We start from the raw sequence: 26,893 nt of genomic DNA, 5'->3' as shown, positions 1-26,893 counted from the left end.
CCTTCCTCTCACACAATACAAAATACCACTCGCACCATTACCTCTTACAACCACACTATCCCATACCACTACACTCTCACACTTGCACATCTCTACACACCTACATCTGCTAAAAAATCCATATATATGTACCCCTTCCTATACCCATTGCAGTACGCAGAACCATCGTGCCAACAACCACCTTGAGCACCTTTTTGAGCTCCATGTGTCTAATACATGTGGGCATTCCTACAGTCAGAAAACAGCACAGCTCCCATGACTTTTAGAAACATTTTTTCACACTCAGACTTACTGAAGCATGGGACAAACTACCTGCACCAGTTGTTAGCTGCTGAGACATTGCATCCTTTAAAACTTCCATGCTTCCCAAAATTTGCCAACACTACACTTGATATTCCCTGCTACCTCCATACACATGCATACATATATATATCATGACATGTAGAGAATGCATAGTGAAAACTTTCTATCTGTTATCATCAACCAACCACAGGAGAAACCCAAACAGCTTTCAACGACTCCTTTAATAACAACACCCTTAATCCTTTAGCATTTTAAACTGGCCATATTCTACCTGTTTTATGTTTAAACTGACCAGATCTGGTCTCTCACACCTACCCTACAACGTTATTCAAAAAAAAGTTCAAGGCTGCGAGATAATGCATGATTAATTCAAAGCAATGTGAATAACTAAGCATTACATTTGACAAAGTAATCTGAACGCTAAAGGGTTAACTACTCTTATACTGAAATCAACTGTCAAACATATATCTCAGTAACCGCAGCAATAACCATTTCATGTTTCAGGGAATCATGGGCCGAGTCTACGAGACTGCAGTAGTGCTGATCATTTTAGGAATCCTGGTGTTTGGTATAGCCTGGGTGGCCTCTGCTCTCATAGATGGAGATAAGAGCAGTCGACAGACCCTGTTTGGTGAGTAATAGTGATGGTGGTGTTATCATGATTTATGTTTTCCTTTAAAATTTTGATTGTAATTTGTGTAGGTCAGTGATTGAAGAGACTTATGATCAAAAGTGTTCCAGCAACGACCATCCCCCATTATTTTTTTTGTATATCAAGAACTCCATTGACCAATGTCCCTCTTGAGTGAGATGGTGGGGGAAGATTTTGCTGCTGTTTCTATCCGGTTGAGTGAATGCATATAAGCTTATGGTGTCAGGCATATACATATTTCTACATACACACGTACACATGCATGCACATACATACATGCATGTGTGCATCCGCATCCACATACATGCACATATGCACATTTTAGAATAAAAATTAGTCTGAAGTAGTTGTATGCTGTCAACTTAATGTGACAGTCCCCTAACGGGAATAATACTACTGTTGGTTAGACCTAGGAAGCTGCACCGCTTCCTGTCGGCCTTGACACATTTCCTGTGTCCTTATGTTTACAAGGAGGAGACAAGCACCTCCACCAAGCTAAGCCAGCATCCAAAGACAGGTTTCTGAGTCTTTGCTCGTCATCAGTCTGGAGTAGCATGACCTGCTAGGTGCCTGTCAAGCTCTTGTAAACATATAATAATTCTAGTGAAATACATTCACTGATTTCAAATTTAGAAATAATATATTTCTAAATCTCTGAGATTTATGCAGTAGTGATATGATGTAGTTGTATGCTCTCAACTTAATGTGACAGTCCCCTGAAGAGAATAATACTACTGTTGGTTAGACCAGGAAGCTGCACCGCTTCCTGTCGGCCGTGACACATTTCCTGTTTCCTTATGTTTACAAGTGTGAACCCTGAGGCCCTTTAAGCTTTTCTTGGTCTGTTTGGAGCCTTGAAACAACTGAATATCTGACACCTTGTGAATGGGTCACTGGTGGTCGTTTGTTGCTGAGTGGCCTGAATCAATGTGAAATGAATTGCTTTGCTCGTGGTCACAGTGTGCTGCCATGATCAATATATTGGCCAATGACTGGTGAAACATCCAATTTACTATGAATTGTGATAATAAACACCATACACTGTCTTTATGTATTGAGTGCATCTTTTAAAGTTTGTCTTCATAGTTATGCATAAAAGCAGAAATACACACAGACATACACACAATATATTTAGGAGTGTGTGTGTATGTATGTATGTATGTATAGCACGTAAAAAGCACCCACTACACTCTCTGAGTGGTTGGCGTTAGGAAGGGCATCCAGCTGCAGAAACTCTGCCAAATCAGATTGGAGCCTGGTGTAGCCATCTGGTTTCACCAGTCCTCAGCCAAATCGTCCAACCCATGCTAGCATGGAAAGCGGACGTTAAACGACAATGATGATGATGTACATATGTGTGTGTATGCATATGTGTATATACATAAAACATTACTGGACTGAGCTGCTGTAAGCTCCACGGCAGAGAAACAGTGAAAAGCCAATGGTAATTGCAGATATATGTTGAAACAATTGATTCTATAAAAGTATTTATATATTTAGCCAGGGTCTAAAATAATTTGGAGTTAATAAACCAGAAAGTGTGTGTGTGTGTGTGTGTGTGTGTGAGAGCAAACATGTGGGCTTGACAGCAAAAAAAAAAAAAATTAAGATCCTTTTGTTTCACTTTTGATGTAGTTAGAATCCTGCATGTATTCTCAGTAAATGTGTGTGTGTGTGTGTAATGTAATGCCTATAATGTACGTATGCAGGCGCACACACATGCTGAATAGGAAAGTGGTAGGAATATGTTATCCTGGTTGGAATTTTATGTGCAAGTTTATTTATATAAACAGAAGCATTGATAAATATTGGGGCTAACAAACTGGAAAAACTGCAGTGCTTTCATCAAGAGCTGTGTACTGGACCCAATAACTGTGTGCGTATGAACACAAACACACATGTATGTATGTATGTGTGTGTGTACATGTATTTGTGGATGAATACATATATAAGCCTATATATGTATGCGCCTGTATGAGTGTGTATAAATACATGTATATACATGTATAAAGTGTGTTTTTGTAACCATCATTATCTCAGCTTCCTATGCTGGTATTGGTTTATATATATATATATATATATATATATATATATATATATATAATGTTCTGACATCGAATACTTTGTATCTTGATTATCCTGTTATGTTCTTTTCAATTATTTCATTGGTTAAATATCTTTCATTGTTAACTCCATCCAGTTGCACAGGTAATGTGCACAGGTGACGTGTGCAGGTGGAGCTTGGTTTTCACATCACTTGTTCTTTGTTAAAATGCAGCAGTCTGGAACTATTGCGTTGATGCTCTGTCTCCCACTCGCTCGCTCGCTCACTCACTCATTCTCTCTGTCTTTTTTTGTTCTACTTTCTATGTCCTCTCTCTCTCTCTTTTGATTTCTTTCTCTCTCTCTCTCACTCTCTCTGTCTTTCTCTAGTGCTGTTAATGTTTCTCCTTCCTCCAGCTGCTCTAAATTACTTCTGTCAGTTGGCATCCTGTATCAACTGTCTTTTATGTAACATAACTAATGACTGTGTAGATGTTTGTGTGAGTGCACGCATGTGTGTGCAAATATATTTGCAGATGTTTGTGTGTGTGTGTGGTATGTTTTGCTCATCATTGATAATTTAAAATTTCGTTGGTGAGAGAAAGTGGCAGAGTGGTCCAGCACGTTGGGCTAATTGACTACATGGTGAAAAGTTCAAACCTTGTAGGAGCCATTGTTTTCTTTTCTTTTTTTTTTTTTTTTACTTTCTAATGACGAGTAGGGAAACCAGCACCTGTGACCCTTTTCAGGGTTTCTGAGATTGGTGGAAGGAATGAGGAAGTTATCCTCAGACTGAACATTTGTTCCCTAATGCTTTCAACAAAGTGGATGCTTTATTTCCTTGTGTATAATGTGAGAGATATAATACAAAATATCAGGATGAAATCTGAGTGGGAGTCTAGCATTTTGCATGGATGTAAAAAGGATTTTTTTTCTTCTAAGGTGCAAAAATTTTGGGTCCCATTATAGTCAAAATAATATTGTACTTAAATAACTATGATATATTACATGAACCATTTAAACTAGGAGTAAGCTACCTAGAAGGATGATGTGGCTATCTTTCGATTTGATGTGAGGAAATGTCAAGTGAAAAGCACATGGGTTTTGTTTACATCTAATCAGCATATTGCAGTTCACCTATTGTGGTTTATTATTTAAGCTTACATCGATTCCTCCGTGGTGTTGTTTTGCATTTATAATAAAATAAATATATACAAATTATAAAAATAAAAAAAACACATACGGTACAGTGCTGTTTCTACTTCGCCGATTTTCACCTATCGCAGGGGTTTTTGGAATGTAACACCTGTGATAGTTGAGGGATTACTGTAAATGTTTTTTTTTTCTATTTTTAAAAAATTTTATTGCTACCTGAGATAATATTTGGTTTTGATGACAGAAAAAAAAAATGAAAATACTGTAAATTCTATTTTTTTTTTCACCTTGTTTTAAAATGCCCCATTTATGTTTTATAAATTTCAGTGTATAAGAAAATGATAGTATCAGTGTGTGTATGTGTTATGTATGTGTGTAATGCATGTATGTAATGTATGCATGTATGTAGTGTATGTATGTAATATATGTGTGTAATATATGTGTGGTTGTGTGTGTGTATGCTTGTATGGTTATATATATATATATGTGAACATGTAGCTGCAGATGTTGGCATATTTATAAATATTTACATGTGTGGAAAATATTGGCATATTCACATATTCCATATGTGAATATTTTGATTTGAGTTTTAATTTTTCATTTCTTTTATTACTCAGCCTCTTCAGCTCTCTCTCTCTCTCTCTTAATTGTCTATTTCACTTTCTCATCTATTGGTAACACTTTCTTTCTGTCTGTCTCTTTCTCACTGTCTGTCTGTCTTTCTCTTTGTCTGTCTTTCTCTGTGTCTGTCTGTCTTTCTCTGTGTCTGTCTGTCTGTCTTTCTCTGTGTCTGTCTGTCTGTCTTTCTCTGTGTCTGTCTGTCTGTCTTTCTCTGTGTCTGTCTGTCTGTCTTTCTCTGTGTCTGTCTGTCTTTCTCTCCATATCTGTCAGTCTCTTGCTCTCTGTCTCTTACTCTTTGTCTTTGTATCACTTTCTCTCTGTCTGTCTCTATCTATCTCTCCATCTGTCTGTCTCTCTATCGTTTTCTCTATCCCCTCAGAATTAAGGAAACCAAGTTGTAAGTACTGTTTCTATTATATTCTGGACATAATGCTATTTGCAGTGGCTTGCCAGTTTATCAGTGTGTATATTTTATTCCAGTGCCCCCTGTCTCTGTCAGGAGATACTAGTTTTAACTCCTTGCATTTTAGGTACAAGATCTTCAACTAGAACCTTTCAAAATATGTTTGGCTTTTTTTGCACCTCAATTCCTCTGCTATTTTACCCTTTGTTTTATATAATTTTTCTGTTATTTTTTTGTTTTTAATTTTTCTTTTTTTTATAATAATTCTTATTTTATTTTATTACTTTTTTCTTTTATCTTTCTTGTTTGTTGTTCATTCTATTCCCCCTTCTCCCACCAACCCTTTCTTCTCTCATTTGTTTCCATTGAAGTAAAATGTGGAAAACAAAAGGGAGAGGAGACCAAGTTTTGCACTGTGTGTTATATATATTCTTAAGTTTGTAATTATGTATATGTTTGTGTGTGTGTAGTAGCAGTAGTTGTTGTCCATGAGGTTTAAATCTGGCAAGTTTGGAGCCCACAAGTTTGTTATTACATAATTGTAAGGATTATCTGACATCCATTCTTGGATTACTTAGGCTTTGTGAAAAGGTGCTGAGTCATGTTGAAACACATGGCCTTTCACTTCATCCATTAACAACTGTTTGCAGCATCTCAATGTATCCAACAGCATTGATTCTAAGACTTTGTAGAAAGATGTGAGTTGGCATGACATGATGTTCATTACTCACCTTTCCTAAAACCATCACAGTTGCTGGAAACTTAATGTGTATAACTCTGGGGACATTGGACAGATCTGCACATAACCATCTGTCAGACTTATGGTCTATCTTGGTTGAAGTTTTTCTCATCAGAGAAGAACCAAAGCATGCCATGTTTGTGAGGGTTTTTAAAGCCTTGTTAAATAACTACTTGGCATAGATCAAATCAGTTTTCTAGTGACTTTGCTGACATGAATTGGCCTCCACTCAGCACATCTTATCAGGTGTCCTCACAGTTCTGATGGTTCACTCAGACACCTGAAGTTCTTTGATGATGGCTCTCATTGATTTTCTGGGTTTACCATCAAAAAGGCTTTAAACTCATTTGATGAATTGCTGTGTCCTTATAGTGTTTGAACGTTTAGAATATATTTTTCTCTTTTATACAGCTGAAACATTCCTGCCAGAGGTTTCCAATTCTAGCCAATCTTTGTACAAAAAAATCTTGCAACATTTAAGAAGTTTGCAATTTCTAAATTATTATGTTATGTAGACCTGGCAACAATAACTGCATGTCTTTTCATTTCTTGTGTTCATATTTTATTTGTTATGGAGTATCTGAAAGAAATCAAAAGCTTTAAATTAGTTTGAAGAGAGTAATACACTGTTAAGTATCCTCAAGTATTCCTCATACTCTGTATACATATGTGTGTGTGTCTCTGTGTGTGTGTGTGTGTATATATATATATATATATACACCTATACCTGATTACATATATATGCATATACATATGTGTATTCATAAATGCATATTATCTATATGTATATGTATTTACATGTACATGGGTGTGTGTTTGTGTAATTACAGGTATATGTGTATAGATGTGCATATATATGTAGCTATATGTATAAACAAAGTGTTTGAAAGAAATAATTTCATATATACATGTGTGCATGTATGTATGTCTATGTATGAATGTGTATGTGTATACACACACACATTGTTACAATTGTCTGTGCTTTCCCTTCATGTGTGTGTGTGTGTGTGTGTGTTTGTATGTGTGTGTGTATATATATATATATATATATATATATATATATATATACATGCATGTGTGTGTGTGTGTGTTCATTAAGTATGTATGGAACTCATATAGTGCCAGTTTACAAACACCTCCTAGTTTTTGCCCTGTATAGTGTATGCGTGTGAGTGTGTGTGTGTGTGTGTGTACTTGAATGTATGGGCATTGTTTTACATAATGTCAACAATTTCTATATAAACCACTTGTTTCTAGAACATTAACCATTTTTTTCTTGAGTTTGTTGTGGTTAGTTTTTGTTATTTAAAAATTTATTTTGCTTTCTTTCTAGATTGTTCTAGTATTTCAGTGCTATTTATATTCCAAACCTCTTGAAAGTAACTACTAAAATGTTTATTCTTTTCTTTTTTGTTTGGAATGGCAGTTTTTCTCTTTTTTTTTTCATTTGCATTTATCATTATTATTAAGGCAGAATCATTAGCACACCAGCCAAAATGCTTAGCGGCATTTCTCTTGTCTTTATGTCCTGAGTTCAAATTCTGCCATGGTTGACTTTGCCTTTCATCCTTTTGGGGTCAATTAAGCGCCAGTGAAACACTGGGGGGGTCGCTGTAATTAACTAGTCCCTTCCCAAATTTCAAGCCTTTTACCTTCAGTAGAAAGGATTATTAATGAAGTGGTGAGCTGGCAGAATCAGGATGTTGGGCAAAATGCTTAGCGGCATTTCGTCAGTATGTTCTGAGTTCAAATTCCGCTGGCGTCAGCTTTGCCTTTCATCCTTTCGGGGTTGATAAACTAAGTACCAGTCAAATACTGGGGTTGATGTGATTGACTTACCCCTCCCCACAAATTTCAGTCCTTGTGCCTATAGTAGAAAGGATTATTATTATTATTATTATTATTATTAAGGTGGTGAGCTATTGTAGTATTAGTATTGGCAGTGATTGTCAATGGGAGAAGATGGGTCATGGTGCCTTTGGCCGATGCATGCTTGGGAGGTTCTGCTTGGGAGTGAAGGCAGTGATTGTAGTAATTTCAGGAGGGGTGGTCGTAATAGTATAATGTATGAGCAAAAACAATGTCATATCTTGTTACATTGCAATTTCAAATCTCACAAGAGTATGTGACTCCAGACGGATGGAAAACAGACTAAAATGGATTCAGGATACTCTATCCCTTCCCTACAAAAATTTGCTATACAGCTAGCAAAATGCTTTAAGAAAAATAATTACATATGTATAATAATTCAGTCTTATTGGGAGTTGATAATCCTTTATCTGAAATATTTTCAAGTAAAGAAAGGGTTTAACCCTTTAGCATTTAATCTGGCTGTATTTAGCCTAAATATTCTACCTGTTTTATATCCAAACTGGTCACATCGAGCTTCTCACACCTATCCTACAATGTCATTCTTATAATAAACAATCCCATTATTGAAATTTCTTAGCTACATGATTAATTCAAAAGAATGTGAATAAATAAGTATTATATTTGACAGAGTAATCTGAATGCTAAGGGGTTTTAAAAAAAGGGGTTGTGTTAGTGAAGGGTGTAGGTGAGGATGAAACAAATGTGTAAAATTCAGAAATTTAATTTAAAAAATTTTTTGTGGTTGGCTAAGTGAAGTGAATATGTAAAGAGGCAAATTTAGTTTTGGTGGAAATTGGAATACCCTTAAAGTTGAAACTGTTACATGTCATGTGAGACTGAATAAGCACCAAATTTACATAAACCTACATTCGTGGTGTATATATAAGAGGTATTATGAAATGTAATTGAATAATGTATTGAGATTTGAAACTTGGGTTCCACACCCAGGCTGTACCACATATATACATATATATGTCTTCGTCATCATTTAATATCCGTTTTCTATGCTGGCATGGATTTGACCAGGACTGGTAAGCCAGAGAGCTGTATCAGGCTCCAGTCTGATATATGTATGTAATCGTCATCACTGTTAAGTGCTCCTCTTCCATGCTGCTGTGGATTGGATATGGTTCAACAGGATGTGAAGCCAGAATACTGCACTGAGCCCCAGTATCTGCTTTGGCATAATTCCTTTGGCCTGATGGCCTTCCTAAACACACACTGTTTAGTGGTTGGAAGGAAGATAGGAAGTTATTTTCAGAGTGGAGACCTAGGAGACCTATCCTGAAGGATTGCACCAGAATAGACTCTGCAAAAAGCACCCATCAACCACTTGGTAGCGTTACCATACTTCTATTGAAATACGTTACCTTCGTTGCAATTAATTTTGAAAATAATGAAGACTATAAAGCGGTGGTTTTACCACTTTTATAATGGGCTGAGATTATCTTATTTATATGGTGATTATTCTCTTGAGTAAACTTTTCTAAGTCCACGTCAGTTTGTCACCAATTTATAACATTATGTTGGATTATCTGGTTTAAAATGTTTTTGACTTGGAAAAGATAATAAATATAGATGTTTATTGAGTAGAAATCTATAGTGATAAACCCGTCACTTATAACTTATAAGTATTATCACTATACATAAATCTTAACTCAGGCTGCATAGATGCCGTGATGAATTATATACACCTGGATGCTGAAACGTACATGTATGTTGAAGATAAATAAGCTCGCTCTTTTTCACCGCTATAATAACAGTTTCATAGTTACAGAAATAAATCTCATCAACAGGTTGAAGAAAACGAAGAAAGAGAAAGTATTTACTAAATTACTTTATTTACATACATTTAATATTTACAGTACATTTAGAAGTCAAAGGAAATTGTTGTAGAGAGTTACAACATAAAATTTATATTACTAATTCTTCCATACTAAGCTACTAGAGTTGATTTAAGTAATAGACATGGCATAAAAATAACCAATATCTCAAAAGAGCGAGCGTTGTGGAAATGAGTGACAACCAACGATCACTGAGTGTGAGTGTCGTGGAGTCGAGTGACAACCAACGATCACTGATTAATCTCCCAAAAATCAGGGTTTTGATAACTGCTCATACCTGAACTCTAAGAACCGTATTTTGTGAAAGATTTCTCTTTGACGAAAGTTTAGAATTCAAATATGGACAGTAATTTCAACCAATGGGAAACTAAGAATTATACCTATTCAGGCAACATGACCATTACATCATATTACTGCCGATAAAGGTTTATTATGACTTGCTACAAGACTTTAGTAAAATAACTGCCATTATTAAAGCTGGTGAAGTCAGTGAGCTGGCAGTATCATTAGCATGCCAGGTGAAAATACTGCTATTTTGTCTGTCTTCACGTTTTCAGTTCAAATTTGGCCGAGGTTGACTTCACCTTTCATGGTTGATAAATTAAGTACCAGTGAAACACTGGGGTTGATGTAATTGACTAGTTCCCTCCCCGAAATTTCAGGCCTTGTGCCTTTAGAAGAAGGGATTATTATTATTATTATTATTATTAAGGTGGCGAGTTGGCAGAATCGTTAGCATGCCGGGCAAAATGCTTAGCAGTATTTCATCAGTCTTCACAATTTGGGTTCATATTCCACCAAGGTTGACTTTGCCTTTTATTCTTTTGAGTACTGGGGTCGATGTAATCGACTAGTCCCCTAACCCCAAATTTCAGGCTTTGTTCCTACAGTAGAAAAGGTTATTAAGCTGATGTTTGGAACCTGAATTGTTTTGGAATTTTGATGGAGGGTCTTAATTTAGATCACTTTAAAACAGGAAATTTGTCTCCTGGAACCATGGGTAATCTTGGGCAGGTTAGCACCAACAGAGTTAAACCAGGCGATAGATTAAGCCTGTTGTCCAAGAATGGCACCCAAAAAATTTGTCTCTGTGTTAAAGTTAGAAATGATTATCTGATTCAGAGATCTACCACCTTCATTCCCGATTCCATTCCCACCCTAGTTGTTATCAATTTGACCTCAGTCAAAGGTCATCATGAATATCGTCAATTAATTGTATACAAAACTATAGTCTCTCAGCACTAAATCTGTATTTTATTTTATTTAAAAAAATTTTTATATAGCAGTGGAACCCATGGAAATATAGGGCAGGGAGCAGTGGGTTGGATGTTTTTAGGGTGCTCATGTATGAAGGTGAAGGGTATGTGGCCTAGTGGTTAGAGTGTTGCACTCAGGTTCACAAGATCCTAGTTCCAGTTCCCTGTGGTGCATGTGTGGTAAGAAGCTTACTTCCCAACCATATGGTTCTGGGTTCAGTCCCACTGGGCAAGTGTCTTCTACTATAGACTCGGGGGCTGACCAAATCCTTGTGAGTGGATTTGATAGACGGAAACTGAAAGAAGCCCACCATTACATATATATATATATAATAATTTAATGTCTTGCTTCTATGCTGGCATAGGTTAGATGATGTGACAGGAGCTGACCAGGCAGAACCCTGCACCATACTTCTGTGTCTGTCTCGGCACGGTTTTTACAGCTGGATGCCCTTCCTACCATCCAATGTCTGTGTTTGTCACTTCTACTCCTGCCACTTGACAACCGGTGTTGGTGTGTTTACATCCCTGTAACTTAGCAATATGGCAAAAGACACCAATAGAATAAGTACCAGGCTAAAAATGAAAATAAAATAAGAATAAAAAGCAGTTTTTGTTTTACTAAAAGTTTTTCAAGGCAGTGTCCCAGAATGGTTGCAGCCTAATGATTGATATAAAAAAATAAAACACTTCATTTCAGGCTGCTCCAATCCAAGTAACTATAAATAAGTAACCTTGCAAAGGACTGGTATCCCATTCAGGGAGGAATGCTGGTTGTGGTGGTCCACTCAAGGCAGTAATGTCCTGAGGTTGATGGTGATGATGAATATATGGTGGTACCAGATTGTGTGTATTTAAGGGTGGTGACCCCATCAAGGTTTGGTATTTTACTTTGTGCAAATAAGGGCGTATTTAATATTTGTCTTTGGTCAACAAAAAGCAAATGTGTATTAAGCAAATTTAAAATGTTTTGTATAATTGTATTTTTCATAGTCATTAATCCTGATTTTAATCTGCTCCAGTCTTTCATCTTGACTTCTGTCTCAGTCATTAAGCTCACTCTCTATTCCAGTTTATGATGCTGACCTCTGTCCCTATAACCCTGACATCCACTATAGTTAATGATTCTGATCTTTGTTTCAGCTCATAATCCAGACCTCTGCTTCAGCCCGTAAGCTTGGCTTTTACAACAGCCTATAAGCCTGGCTTCGACAATAGCCTTAAAAGATTAGCTTCCACAACAGCCTATAAGCCTGGCCTCTGCCTCAGCCTATAAGCCCAGTTTTTTTTTATCCTTTGTCCCAGTTTTTAATCCCGACCAAAACCACAATTTGTAATCTTGGTTTCTTTCTCTGTTTATAATTTCAAACACTTTCTTATTCTGTTACCTTCACTCCTACACAACCTTTAATTCTGACGTCTGACACAGCCTATAATTGCAGTCAAAACTGTATTGTCATTAAGGTAAAGGATGTGTGTACTCACTATGAATGCACATGCATTTGAATGAGCAGACAACCAAATGTATCCTTATATAAGATAATGTACCAACCATACCAGTTGACTACATGCCTCATATTGAAAACATTCACACTTGTTCTCACATATATGCATAACATTTTTACACATAGCTTGTATCCACACACACTCTCTCTGTCTCGGGTATGTGTTATATCTCTACACATGCATACATACACACTGATACATGCTATATCCTTACTAACATATTTACAATGTCCTTGTTAATATATTTCAGATGTGTGGTATATCTACCTACCATATCTCTACTCATGCATATCTTTCCTGGGAGTATTGGCACTGCTGTGTGAGTATTATTGCTTCTTTTATGGCAGAACTGTTAGTATCCTTGCAGTATTTGTTGTGACTCTCTGCATTCTGAGTTCAGATCCTATGCAGGTCAGCTTTGTCTTTTTGGATGGCGGGAGTGGGGTGGGTGGGTCAATAAAACGGTTAGCAATCCAGGTTAATGGATTGGTAGAACTATTGGAGAATCAGGTAAGGTTTCCTTGTGGCATCATATCAAACACTTTGTGTTCTGACAGCAATGCCTGGGATGAACTGGTATGCCATGATGTATCTGTCCTTTGCCTTGTATAAACATCAGTGGCATGGAGAGGGAAGATTTGCATGCATGGCAACCGCTTCTCTTCCAACAAAAAAAAAAAAAAATAATAATCTAACCCAGTCCTCTGCATACATGTACTGTTGTATGGTCAACCTTGTCTGACAGCCCCCACACCTCGAAATCCATATCAACTGACTTAGTATTTTTTTATTTTCTAAAACTTTGTTCTTGCATTTCATTAAATTCTTACTTGTGATTGTAATACTTTTAATATCTAATTGAATGTTGCTTCATCTACTTCTCATCTTTTCTCTTCTGCAGTGTGCACTCCTGTCGGATTTGCTCGGATGTTCACTGTTATGGGACAGCTAGTTGTGAAACCACAGGTCTGTACAAAGTTTGTTTTATGTTTGGATTGTTAGTGGTGGCATTAGCATGTTAGATTTCACTGAATGTAAGGTACAGTAGGGTTAAAATAGAGAACTGCATAACTTTATAATCCTTTTGTTACCGTATTTCTATTGAAACACAGTTTTCATTTCAATCAGTTTTGAATATAATGAATTTTCCAAAATACCTTTGTCATTATTCAGCTGGTGACTGGAACATATATTAACACGGAATGTTGATGGAAAGTTTAAATTTAAAACAATTTAAAACAAAATTTGTTTCATAGAACTTGATTGGTCTCATGTGGTTTGATATTTAAAAAGGGTTAAAATTATAAGTTCTCTTGACAATACCATTGGTGCTGCTATACGGAAGGTATAATACTAAGTTTACTTCCACTATCTTACAAAACTGTCTAAAAGGAGTCTACTCTCAGCTCATTCTCTACTTTAAGGTCAACCTGGATCCACAGTTGATGTTAAAATCTATCCAATATGGGACCTTTTTTTTTTTTTTTCAACCGAGAAGGCACGGATTTTGATGAATCTAGAATAGCTGGATGAAGTAACCCCCGAAAGTTGGTTCATGCACTGGACACATCTAGTGATAAGAAAAAACATGCAGCAGTGTGTGTGTGTGCGTGCGTGTGCGTGCGTGTGTGCGCGCGCGCGCATGAAATTCTCTGCTAATACTAGTAAATCTACCAGTACTAGATACCACAGGATAATCTAATGACAAGTTTCTCACAGATTGCTTAGTACTTTAAGAGAACTTACATAACTTTGATATGGTCTCTTCCATAACTTTAGTATTGATTCTTCCCTTTTGCTTTTTTTTTCTCCAGTTCCTCCATGATATCGACTCAGATCTGTTCCAGGCATCACTCACTGAAGAAGACCTACTCCGCAAGATAAAACATTCCAAGTGTGGTAAGCAACTTGATTTGGTTATTTCTTCAGCTTCCTCTGAAGTTCAAGCATTTGAAATTAGTATGTTACTGTTCTGTTGGTCATGTTAGGATTCAAGCTACCATAATTTCTATGTTACTGCTATGTTGGTGAAAGCATATGACCTGGTGGTTAAGGTGTCAACCTCATGATCACAAGGTCATGGTTTCCATTCTTGGACTGAGTTGTGCAATGTGTCCTTGAGCAAAGCACTCCATGCTGCTCCAGTGTGCTTGACTGAAAAATGAGTACCAGCTTAGTGCTGGTGCAGCCTTCTCTACTTCCATCTGTCACATCCTGAATGTTCTGCTGAATTAAGGGTGGGTGGGCAAAGAGGCTGCTCAGGACTACACAGGCACCTAAAACAATTTGCAAAACCATGATACATGCTCCTGAGTTGGTATCAGTCTGGTGACCAATGACTTTGGTTTTTATCACTGTATTGGTCATCTGATGACTCAAGTTGTCGTATTTGTATATTATTGTGATGGCTCAAGTTGTTTTAGATTGTTTGTTACTGTTGTGTTGGTCGTTTGATTACCCAAGGTATTTTACTTTGTGTTACTGCTAAGTTCCCTTTTTTGTTGTGACACACCTCTGTTCGTCGAGCCCCTAATACCTCAGTCTTTCTATATTCATAAAGGTCCTTCCAAGATAGCAAATGGGACAGCAGGCACTGACTTTTCCCAAAGACTTGAAGAAGTTCGAAAGTTGAAACAAGAACTTGGTAAGTGTCTTAAAATAAACAAACAAAAGTATCAAAACAAAAATGCACTCACCTTGATTACCTGGTAATTTTGATCTCTAGTAATTCTTTAATCTGCCCCAACAGGCCTTTGGGGTGATCAACATCTAAAGTTTAGGGCTGACCAAGTCTTTATGTTAGCATTTAGTTAATGGTATGACGGCAATACCTAATCTGAGAGATAGGTTCCAGTGAGTCATGCAGACAACTGGTATAAGATTTTTGCTGCAGTTTATGAGTTCAAGACTTGTTATGAATTATTATACTGTACCATAAATAATATTGGGTTAGGTGTTGACATGGCTATGTGGTTAGGAAGCTTGCTTCTGGGCACCTTGATCAACTGTCTTTCATAGCTCTAGGCTAACAAAAGTTTTGTGAGTGGATTTGGTTGACAGAAACTAAATGAAGACCATTGTATATGTGTATGTGTCTCCTTATCTTGACATAGCATGTTAATTGTAGATGAGTGTCACTGTCATATAAGCAGTGTCATTCATTTTCCAATATATTCTGCAAAAGCATATCTGGCTTTGGAGAAATATTACTTTGTTTGGAAACATATGAGGGTTGGCAACAGGGAAGGCATTCACCTTGGTAAACTTCATCTGACTCATGCAAGCATGTTAAAACAATGAAGATGATAATATTTCAACAAGTAGAGTACAAACAACTGAGAACGCTTCAGTCTGCTAAGCTGAGCAAAACTTTACCTCTTCCATTTTGTTTGTGGTCGGTGCGTAAAATAGGAAGTGATGTAAAGTGTAAGATGTGAAATTGTTAAAACTCTTCTCAGTTCTCCTTCATAGATGCTGACATGAAAAACAGGGGAGGACGATAGGGAATCAAAAAGAAAGAAAAAATGCAATGTCATTTTAGTTAATGTTGCAAAATATATTTTCATTAAAATATGTTTCTAGAATTTAATTTAGTTGAAGACAACGAAAATAATTTTTTAGTAAAGATGCAATTTGTAATTATTTTATCGTTTCAGAAAAACGAAAACAGGTTTCTTCATTGCGAAGAAATCTAGGTTATCCACTTGTCATTCTGATATTGCTAGCCCTGACAGTAAGTAACATCTTGACATTTTGTTGAATTTGATATTATTATTATTGTCATACACCGTGATTACGTTTTAGTTTGTCTCCTTTCTCAGATATGAGAGAGTGAGATAGCTAGAAGATAATTAGTCCTTGGAATACCCCATATATTTCATTTAAGGGGTTGGAAACCTTTACTTTTTTTTTTTTTGAAGGCTAAAACCAACACCGGCAGTAACTTCCATTTGAAAAAAAAACAAAAAAAAAAAAAACTGAAAATAAGCAAGGGAGGTAACTCCAATAAGATTGACTAAATTTTTTCATAATACAAACATGGTAGTTGGTGTGAATCTGGTTTTCGAAGTTAGCTGATAAAAGCAATGGATATACTGAACTTTATAGACTTTGTCAGTTAATGATATTCTGTACATGGCTGTGTGGCTAAGAAGTTCGTTTCCCGACTATGTGGTTTCAATTCCACTGCATGTCGTCATGGGCAAATGTCTTCTGACTGAAACCTGTGAATCTCTCTCTCCTGTATATGTTGATTCCTATGTACTTGTGTGGTTCTGTGAATGTTAGTAATTCTGAATCTTCCTTCTGTTGCAGGCTATCTGTGTCCTAATGGTGTCTCACAATATGTTTCAACTGCTGATTGGTATAAAAGCTTTACCCTTTGGGACCAAAGTAAGTAGCAACCATCTCTTGTTTAACACTGATTTCTTTCTAATTATAGACAAGTAATGTCCATATCTTTTCTCAACAGCTATCTAAATGAAGTGAAATATCTTCAACTGTGAATGGAAGATGATTTACTTTGCTAACCAGGAGCTTAGTTTTCTGCAGTATTTGGTCATTTTTATTAACCTATTTGTATCATGATTTCCTTTTGTTATGTGATTGACCTTTGCATTCTAATGCTAGCATGAACAAGCCTAATGTTTGTGTATTGGACTATAGCTATAACACAGACATAGTATATATTATGCAACATTAGATTATTGTTGATGTTGCTGAGCTTCAGTTTAGCTCTGATTTACAGCCCTAGAACCAAAGTGGTTCCAGTAATAACTCTCTCTCTTTTTTTAGCTCTCAGACTAGTCTAACTAGGACTAATTTGGCTAAGGTGCCTTTTTTGTTATGAGGAAAATGTAGCTATCCTTTCTAGCAAGTTGAACAACTGTATAGTCTTCCCTCTTGGCTTGGAGACTACTTAGAGGGCTCCTCCTCGGCTTGAGGGCCCAGTACTGTTCTCCATCTTGCATCTTCAGATAAATGTAAATGCTGTTGGGTATGTGCATAGCATGCAACAGCCATTGGTGTGTGCATTACATGCTACAATTCTTGGATGTGCATTTGCAATCAGTGGTGTTGAATATATGCATTGTTGGGATATAATCCTGTCTTGTATAGAACTGTTTAAATTCCTAATATTACTAGGTTTACACTAACAGACCATGGCTTCTCAGCATCCTAACCTGTCATAACTTTGTGGATCCCTACATTTTTTATGGTAGGGAGCATTGCAGTGTGTTTGTTCTCTTACAAATTCTTTGTTGTTCTTTTTTTACTTTCAGAAACTTGCTCTCGGCATAACCTCCTTGTCTGCTCTTGGACCTGTTGGGGCTGTTTTGGAAATCATCCTTATCCTGTATCCTTTAAAAATATGATCTGGTGTTCAGTTTGTGTGTGTGTGTGTGTGTGTGAACTGGTGGTCTTAGTCCTTATGTGTGTCCACATCACTTGTTTGACTATATTGCAGTGTATATTGTATGTATTTATTTGTTTACATTTGTATGTAGGTGCTTTACATGTGTGTGTTTTGTGTTTGTGCGTTTTGTGTGTGTGTGTGTGTGTATATAGATAGGAATATCTGAAATTAAATCCAACATTTCTTTTTTACATATAAAGGTGCAGACATGGCTGTGTGGTATGAAGTTTGCTTCCTGACCACATGGTTTTGGGTTCATGTATGTTCATGTGTGCATGCTTTTTATATAATATCTAATGCACCAGCTATATTACAACTGCTTTGATCTATATGTTATATTCAGACCTTAACTTTTTCGCCCCTCAGTTACTTAATGTGTGCTTCCCTGGTGGGTTTCTACAGTCTTCCTGTGTTTTGTCACCTCACTCCTCGAATTGATGACACCACAATGATTCTCATCATAGCCAACTGTATTGTCATCCTTGTACTCAGCTCTGCCTTGCCTGTATTACTAAAGACATTAGGTAACTAAGAAACACTTTTTTGTTTTCATTCTACCTATCTCTAAATGCTGTTGTTTAATTTTCAGGCCAGCTATGATGAAACGTACCCCTTCAGCCTTACCCAAAATCTACAGTCATAACCTACTCTTCTCTACCTTCCTATCCAATGCACATTTATCATCCATCACCAACTCCTCAACCCTTGTTCTTCTTTATATTTGCTCCTTAGCATAATTCAAAACTCAAACTTTCCATTGTAGTACTGTAAATCCTTGAGTATAGTCTGCCCTTGAGTATAATATGCAGGGGATTTTTAGGGGACTGTATCTCTGAAAAACCTAAACCTTGTGTATAATACGCACCCCTTCTCTAACTTGAGTCAAGGAGGTCTATATAACGTCCTTGGTTTGTAAACGTATATACGGTAACATCCTTTATTATTATTGTATATATAACATAATGCAAACGTGTAGCTTTTTTGTGCACTTTGTTTGCAGAAAATAAAGAAATAACAGTAATAACATCAGTGAAAAATAAATATCAAGTAAATTGCCTTTACATATTTATCACTTAGGAAATTTTGCTTAGAAAATATTTTTCATTTTTAACCTCGTGTATAGTACACACTAGAAATTTTGACCTTTAAATTTTGGGGAAAAAAGTGCGGATTATACTCGAGGATTTACGGTAGTTGAGATATCAGCCATGTCTATGACCATGAACTATCACTAATTTCGTAGTTTCATTGAACAGAAGTATAGCATTGATGGAAGCAGTCACAAGTCTCTCTGCTCTTAAGTGGCTGCATTCCTCTGTTTTGTCTGAAAAGTAGCGTCTTTGTTATCTTTGAAGGATGATTACATGAGTAAGTATTTGCCACGGTATGTACTTATCAGTAGTGTTAGATAGATACTGCTACTAAACAAGTAGTTATGTTCTAAATGACAGTGTTAGGTTTAAGCTTTTGGTTTGTTATTTGTGGTGATATTTTCTGAAGCCATGTTTCTAAGTAAATTCACAACCGTTTAACCATTTTCCTGTTGTATTTTTTAAATTCTTTCTAGGCATCACAAACTTTGATCTTCTCGGCAACTTTGGCAGCATGGAATGGCTGGGCAACTTCTACATCATCCTCACCTACAACATTGTGTTCGCTGTAGCAACAGCGCTATGCCTTGTCAACAAATTCACCGCAACCATACGTCAAGAGATCTACGTCCGCCTGAAGATGGTGTTCAAGCGAGAGAGACGCTCTTATTCCTCACAACAGATATTGAATGGTTCTCTGATGGGGAAAGAAGATTAGTGAAGTTCATTCCCTTCTTCTCTGTACCCATGGAAATAGGGAAGTGGGGGCGAGGGTGGGGTGGTGGTTCTACTTTATCTTTTATTTAATTTTTTTTTTCCCCCATTTTATTAAGAAAGTTCATGAAGAAAAACAGAAATCCCAAACTGAAATATGGACAGGAGTGAATCCTTTCTGCTGATAACCTCATTATTCTTCATTTCTCTGATATTCCCTGTCTAATCATTTTTATGGCAACCATCTAACAGTTTTTTGTATATATTTTTATTGTTATTTTTTTATGAGAATTTTTGTAATATTTGCTGCCTAAATGATGTAATTTAAGAAACAAAGTTTGTCTATATATGTGTGTATGTCTGTCTATCTCCTATCTTTCTCTCTCTCTCTCTATATATATATATATATCATCATTGTGTTTATATATGTGTATATATATATATATATGCATATGCATATATATGTATATATATATATATATATATGCATATGCATATATATGTATATATATATATGCATATGCATATATATGTATATATATATATGCATATGCATATATATGTATATATATATATGCATATGCATATATATGTATATATATATATGCATATGCATATATATGTATATATATATATGCATATGCATATATATGTATATATATATATGCATATGCATATATATGTATATGTATATATATATATGCATATGCATATATATGTATATGTATATATATATATGCATATGCATGTATATGTATATGTATATATATATATGCATATGCATATATATGTATATATATATATATGTATATATATATATATGCATATGCATATATATGTATGTACATATATCCTCACACATATGTATATATATGTGTGTGTGTGTGTATATGTGCGTGCATGTGTGTATGTATATATATTTATGTAATGTATATATATTATGTATGTGTATATATATATATATATATATATATATATATATGTCACAGTGGGTTTAACTAGTTTCCTATGTTTTAAGCATCAGAAAAACTATAATAGCGTTAGATACAGTGATTAAGAAACAGGGAGTTCAGTCAATGCATATTTTGGGCCGAGAAAGTAAAGGAGACAATTCGAAATCTCTTTGTATTATTAAGCTTGGTCAGCAGAGATATTGTTTCTGCAATATATTAGTGTGTATATAAGTATCTTTGAGTGTGTGTGTGGTATGCTTTTGGAGAAAGAAAGAGAGAGGTGAAATGACTGCTTGTGATGCATTTCATTGTGTCTTTGGGATAGGAAGATGTGATTTTAATTTCCTCATATTCATCTGCTTTCTGGTGGTGGTGAGATTTGCCATCACTTTTTCTAGGAAAAAGTGTTTGTCTAAGATAATAGAAAGATTCATCTCGTTATTTTTCCAATTAATGTGGTTTAAATCCAGAGCTGAGTTCTGTCAAATTGTGGAAATATTTATTGTAAGTGTGTGTGTGTGTGTGTCTCTTGTTGTTGTTGTTTAGCCCTGGTCAGCTCTAACTCAGCAGACCTATGATCAAAGGCATTCCAGCCATGACCATCCCTCTCTTCTCTCAGGTATATCATATCTAGGATTATATTTTTAAGATAGTAAGGTGTAATGTGAGGGAGATTTGGTTTCTATTTTATCTTTTCAAGCAACCACGTAGAGGTTATCACTTTGGGTTATGTATTGCCTGTGTGTTTGTGCTTGGAAAATGTAATTCTTAGCACCTTGACTCAAGATGACTGGAATAGATGAGAGATATTTTTGTATTTGGAAATAATTCTTCTATATTTTAACATTGACAGCGCTGAAGCTTTTGGTCTAAAATATTGGTCTAATCACTGATTTAACTGCTGCCCCCCCCCCCACCCACCATTCACCCTCTCTCTCTTTCCAAGAGCAGACATCCCCTCATGTTCTCTAACCCACTCTTGATATTGTTACCTCTCCACCCATCCAATACTACATACTGAAACATTAAAATAATAGTAGTTGTGCTACTACTACTACAGGTTCTATTAAGGTTGTAAACTGGCAGAACCGTTAACATGCTGGACAAAATGTTTATTGGCATTTCGTCCGTGTTTACGTTCTGAGTTCAAATTCCTCCAAGGTCGACTTTGCCTTTCATCCCTCCAGGTTCGATAAAATAAGTACCAGTCAAGCACTGGTATTGATGTGATTGACTAGCATGCCTACCCCCAATTTTAGCCCTTGTCCCTGTAGTAGAAAGGAGTAATAGGTTGTAGTAGTAGCAGCGTCAGTGGTAATTATGCTAAAAACTACTGTAGTACCAACAGGAGGTTTTAATAATAATAATAATAGTAGTAGTAGTAGTAGTGTCTGTGTTGTGAAACATGTATGATGGGTGTAGTATGCTATGTTTACTGCATTATACATGTGTGTTTGAGAGTTGTGGTTGTAGTATGTACTGTATCTATTTCTGCCTCTTCCCTCACCAACTGAAAACTTTTGGGGGACAATCGACCTATCTGTGTGTGTGTCTATATATATGTGTGTGTGTGTGTGTCCGTCCTGATTATAAGTATATTTTTTTCATGTCATCATCATCCTGATGCAATTAAAAGATTGAGAATGAATCACACCTCTTGTATTGCAAACCTTTCCAGGTGCTGTTATGAAGTTCAATATGGCCTGGGGCCACCACTGGTCAAAACCTGTTTCAGTGAGGCAACCCACATGTTTGCATATAAACAGAGATATAGGAAATGCTGCTGCTGCAGATTTAATCTAACAGTATTAGACTTTTATAAGAGTTTTACATGTGTGTATGTAGAAATACCCCTTCCTCTTTACATGAAATGTTCATTATGTATGTGTGAGTGGGTGTGTATTCTTTCATTTGTTTCGGTCATTTGATTGTGGCCATGCTGGAGCACCACCTTTAGTTGAAAAAATTGAGCCCAGGACTTATTCTTTGTAAGTCTAGTACTTATTCTATTGTTCTCTTTTGCTGAACCACTAAGTTACAGAGACGTAAACACATCAACATTGGTTGTCAAGCGATGATGGGGGGACAAATACATAAACACACACACACAAAAATATATATGGTGGTTGTCTACTCCTTATGCAGAGTTTGACCATCTCCTGTACCTACACCTTAGATCCATCATGGCATCTGATGTGGCTTTTTAAACTAGACAATGTTCTGAAAAGACACCCACATAGATTGCACATAGCCCGAGGCTATAGTAGAAGACACTTTCCCAAGGTGCCACGCAGTGGGACTGAATCCGTAACCATGTGGTTGGTAAACAAGCTACTTACCACACAGCCACTCTTATATTTTATATATATAGTCAATTTATTGTGGAGTAGTTTCATAGTTTGTCTTCTCCTCCTTCATTATTAATCTGAGGTCAGTTGAATGACAATTGATAGGAATACCTTGTGGTATTTACTTACGCCTACTTAGCTACTGAGTTCAAGCCCTGTCGACACTAGCTTTACCTTTCATCCTTCCAGGGTCAATAAAATAAATAGCAGTCGAATACTACAGGGGATAGAGTGGGAGACTATTAAATCAATTCACCCTCCCCTCTTTAGACATGTATATCATTCTCATGTAAGAAATCATCATCATTATTAAAGGTGACGAACTGGCAGACTCGTTAGCATGTTGGACAAAATACTTAGCATTTTGTCTGTCTTTGTTCTGAGTTCAAATTTTGGTGAGGCCGACTTTGCCTGTCATTCTTTTCGGGGTTGATAAAATAAGCAGCACTTGAGCTCTTGGGGGTTGATGTAATTGATTATGCCCCTCCCCACAAATTTCAGGCCTTGTCCTCATTTTAGAAAGAATTATTACTTTTCTAGTTTCTTACATTCTGGGTTCAAATCCTACGAAGTCAACATTACTTTCATTGCCTTGATTGGGATTTTCAGAATTTAGTGTCCATGATTCCATTGAACTGGTTTTTGTCACTCATGATGTTAGATAATACTGTTGTTTGTGTTTTTAGACTTGTTGCTGTGCAACAAAACAAAATGTCCTGTAACTCTTTGTATATTACTGAGTCAACAACCAAAATTTTGACTACTAAATATATTATGTAATTAGCCAATCAGTCTCATGGAAGCCATCCTCTGAATTGAAATGGCTATAGAATCACACTGCAGTTACAGACTTCAGTTCCTCTGCTTCAGTGCACTCGCACTCATACAAAAGACCAAACAAATTGTGATCTAAACTGTACATATTCAATTGGTATCTTGCAAATGCTTTCTAACATATCACACAGTGCTTAGCTATGCACATTTTCCTAAAGCTGAAGCAGGCATATCATTATATAATCTGGCAGAGCACTGAGGCTGGTGTTTGTGGCACTAACAACCCACATGTAGCTATTTCATTTCATTTACAATGCTAAGCACTTTCGGTGGCAGCATGAATATCACACCATTTTCATTCCCCACAAACTTGGATGTCTTGTGGCCAATGTAAGCCTGAGGCAAAACCTTACAGTATTAAGGAATTTTTGCAAAACTTCCACTTCTTTGTTGCTTTTTTTTTTGTTTTTTTGTTTAAATGATTAGTTTTTCTTATTTACATTTGCTTTACTTTGTTGTCCTAAATGGTCTCACAGACAAGTGAAATGTTTCCGTATCCTGGGACCGAATGAATTATGGACAACATGTGCTAACCTTTTGTTCTGAAGTATCTGTGCCTATAGACGTTTTATTATTGACCATATTGGCTTCTGTTGTCAAAATTTATTTACTTGACTTTGTTCTATGCGAAGCAGTTTTTCTCCAGTTGTCATCTTCCTCCTCCCCCCCCCCCCTCATCACCATGACCATTTTAATGTCTATATTATCCAGTTTCATGGGTCAGACAGGTGTTTATTAAAGCAGATTTTGTATGGCTGGATGTTCTTCCTGTTGCTAACCCTTATCCTTTACCAAAAGCAAACTAATATTTCCTTGTGATCAGATATGTTTTTGCAGAATATTGGAAATGTCATACATACACTGCTTGTATGAGTGACTCATTTACAACTGTCACATGATGCCAAGATGATACAGATACACAATGGACTTTTTTCAGTTTACATCTGCCAAATCCACTCGCAAAGCTTTGGTTGGTCTGGGGCTATAGTAGAAGACAATTGCCCAAGATGCCATGCAATGGGATTCAACACAAAACCATATAATTGGAAAGCAAACTTCTTAACTACACAGCCATTCCTGCACCTTCAGTTGTGAAAACTTGAGTTGGTTTTATGCCAGGTAGTTTTCCTCCAGTCATCTCCCTTATTTCACACCTGTCCCAATTTCTCGTATTTCCTCTCCGACTAGTCTGCCGTTAATAGAGAGTCTACAATATCTCCAGTTACCAGTCAACAACTTAGCACTGTAGCTTCATTAAAATATCCATCCATCTTCAGTTTTTGTTATACTGTGTATAAATTAATATTCTAATGGGTTTATCACTACCAACATCTAACGTCCATCTTCACATTGTTGCTTGTTATTGCATTATTTCTTTTTGTGGTGGTTGTTTGTATGTTTTTTTTTTTTTTTAGAAAACATTTTTTTGTTACTTGGAATCAACAGCCACACAAAGTGTTGCTGTGTGTTTTTGGCCGGAAGATAATCCACTAGTGACTTTTTGGATTAACATCTCATTTTCCCCCCCAGTAATTTCTGATCAATTTATTGCAATTACTATGATTGTGATGTTAGAAACAATTATTATTATCATTGTTTTTATTGTTATTGTTATTAAGGTGGTCATCTGGCAGAATCGTTAGTGCACCGGACAAGATACTTTATAGCATTTCTTCCAGTTTTTAACATTCTGAATTTAAATTCCACAGAGATTCACTTTGCCTTTCATCCTTTTAGGGTTGATAGAATAAGGACTAATTGAACACTGGGGCTGATGTAATCACCTAGCCCTTTCTCCCCAAATTGGCAGAATCGTTAGTACACTGGGTGAAATGCTTACCAGCATTTCATTAGTCTTTATGTTCCGAGTTCAAATTCTGCTGAGGTTGACTTTTACCTTTCATCCTTTTGGGGTTGATAAAATAAGTACCAGTTGAGTAATGGGGTCAGTGTAATTGACTTATCCCCTCTCCCGAAATTGCTGGCCTTGTGCCAAAATTTGAAACCATTATTATTATTATTATAGGTGGCACTATGGTGTGGTACTAAGTTCTTTATTTATTATCTGGTTTCAGCACTTAATTGAAATTTCTCTTAATTTTACTAATCCCTTTAGGGAAAGTCCTGAGTATCACAGCAACTTTATGGTCTTTATAAGAAATACTCATTATTAAGCAGCAGAATGGTTAAATGTTTGTTGGATATCCTGCCATAAAGACCATGTGTTTATAATACCTTTGGAGATCTCTAATCTACGAAGTTAATGAAGAAACAACAACAATGATGCTTCTTTTCCTTTTTTCATCTGATGACTTCATTATTTAATTATTGACATATTAACTCTTTTGAGACCAACCCTTGGTTCTATAATACAAACCTGCTGTTTTACAGTGATCTAAATTGAAATCTTCCATCAATATTTCATGCTAATTTATGTCTCAAACACCAGCTTAATAACGACAGTTATTTTAAATAATTTCTTTGATTTTCAAAGGCAGTGAATTTCAATGGAAATATGGTAACAAAAGGGTTGAGGTTACAAAAGTTAAGACAGGACACTTTATTACAAATGACCTTCTGCAAATTGCTGCTTCTGAGATTTGTATTTATAACTGAAATGTGTGAGAAATGCTAGTGTTTCTTTTCTGACATTTTTTGTCTTTCTCAGTCATTCCATGAGAGAGAGAGAGAGAGAGAGACCAAAAGATCAATTCTTCATTTGTGTATAACTTATCTACATATCTGCAATATATTTTGGACCAATCCATAAAAAGGTGGAAGCTTTTTTTTTTTTTTTTTATCCATAGAAAATATCTTTGTTCTTTCTCTGGTATGATTGCTTATCATAATTTAGTTTGCCCTCCCTTTTTTTGTCATGCTTATTTCACCCTTTTTTCCAACATACATGAATCATAAGTCTGTGTGTATGTATGTCTGTTTATGTATATATAATTAACCTCATTGCTTTCTTTCCAGACTATTTGTTAATAACTAGCTATTGTTTAGCTCTATGTGTCAGTGAAATTTAACAAAAAAAAATAGTTCTGAAAAAAAAAAAAATGGTTGTGTTAAAAAAAGAAAAATGATAGATTTGAAAGAGAACTGTAAATATATATTTTTGTGCATAAATTTCTTTATATATA

General features: G+C 36.0%; 1 protein-coding gene across 2 annotated transcripts in view; it reads left to right on the top strand.

Annotated features, from left to right (window-relative positions):
* Positions 1-19,962, top strand: part of LOC106882103 (limb region 1 protein homolog) — a 59,393-nt gene extending 39,431 nt beyond the window's left edge. The window contains exons 6-16 of one of the 2 annotated variants that reach the window (XM_014932660.3): positions 808-934; positions 5,154-5,171; positions 12,645-12,713; positions 13,296-13,360; positions 14,209-14,293; positions 14,955-15,038; positions 16,051-16,127; positions 16,709-16,786; positions 17,677-17,750; positions 18,177-18,334; positions 19,378-19,851. In XM_014932660.3, the coding sequence (XP_014788146.1) occupies positions 808-934; positions 5,154-5,171; positions 12,645-12,713; positions 13,296-13,360; positions 14,209-14,293; positions 14,955-15,038; positions 16,051-16,127; positions 16,709-16,786; positions 17,677-17,750; positions 18,177-18,334; positions 19,378-19,619 (1,077 nt within the window). In that variant the 3' untranslated portion in view covers positions 19,620-19,851. Of the gene's footprint in view, positions 1-807; positions 935-5,153; positions 5,172-12,644; positions 12,714-13,295; positions 13,361-14,208; positions 14,294-14,954; positions 15,039-16,050; positions 16,128-16,708; positions 16,787-17,676; positions 17,751-18,176; positions 18,335-19,377 lie in introns of both variants that reach the window. The other variant, XM_014932661.3, reaches the window with a different exon arrangement.
* Positions 19,963-26,893: the final 6,931 nt, after the last annotated feature.

The sequence above is a fragment of the Octopus bimaculoides genome, chromosome 16 (genome assembly GCF_046866305.1).
Source record: "Octopus bimaculoides isolate indiv1 chromosome 16, ASM4686630v1, whole genome shotgun sequence".
Lineage (NCBI taxonomy): Eukaryota > Metazoa > Mollusca > Cephalopoda > Octopoda > Octopodidae > Octopus > Octopus bimaculoides.
This window is presented reverse-complemented; position numbering and strand designations above follow the sequence as displayed.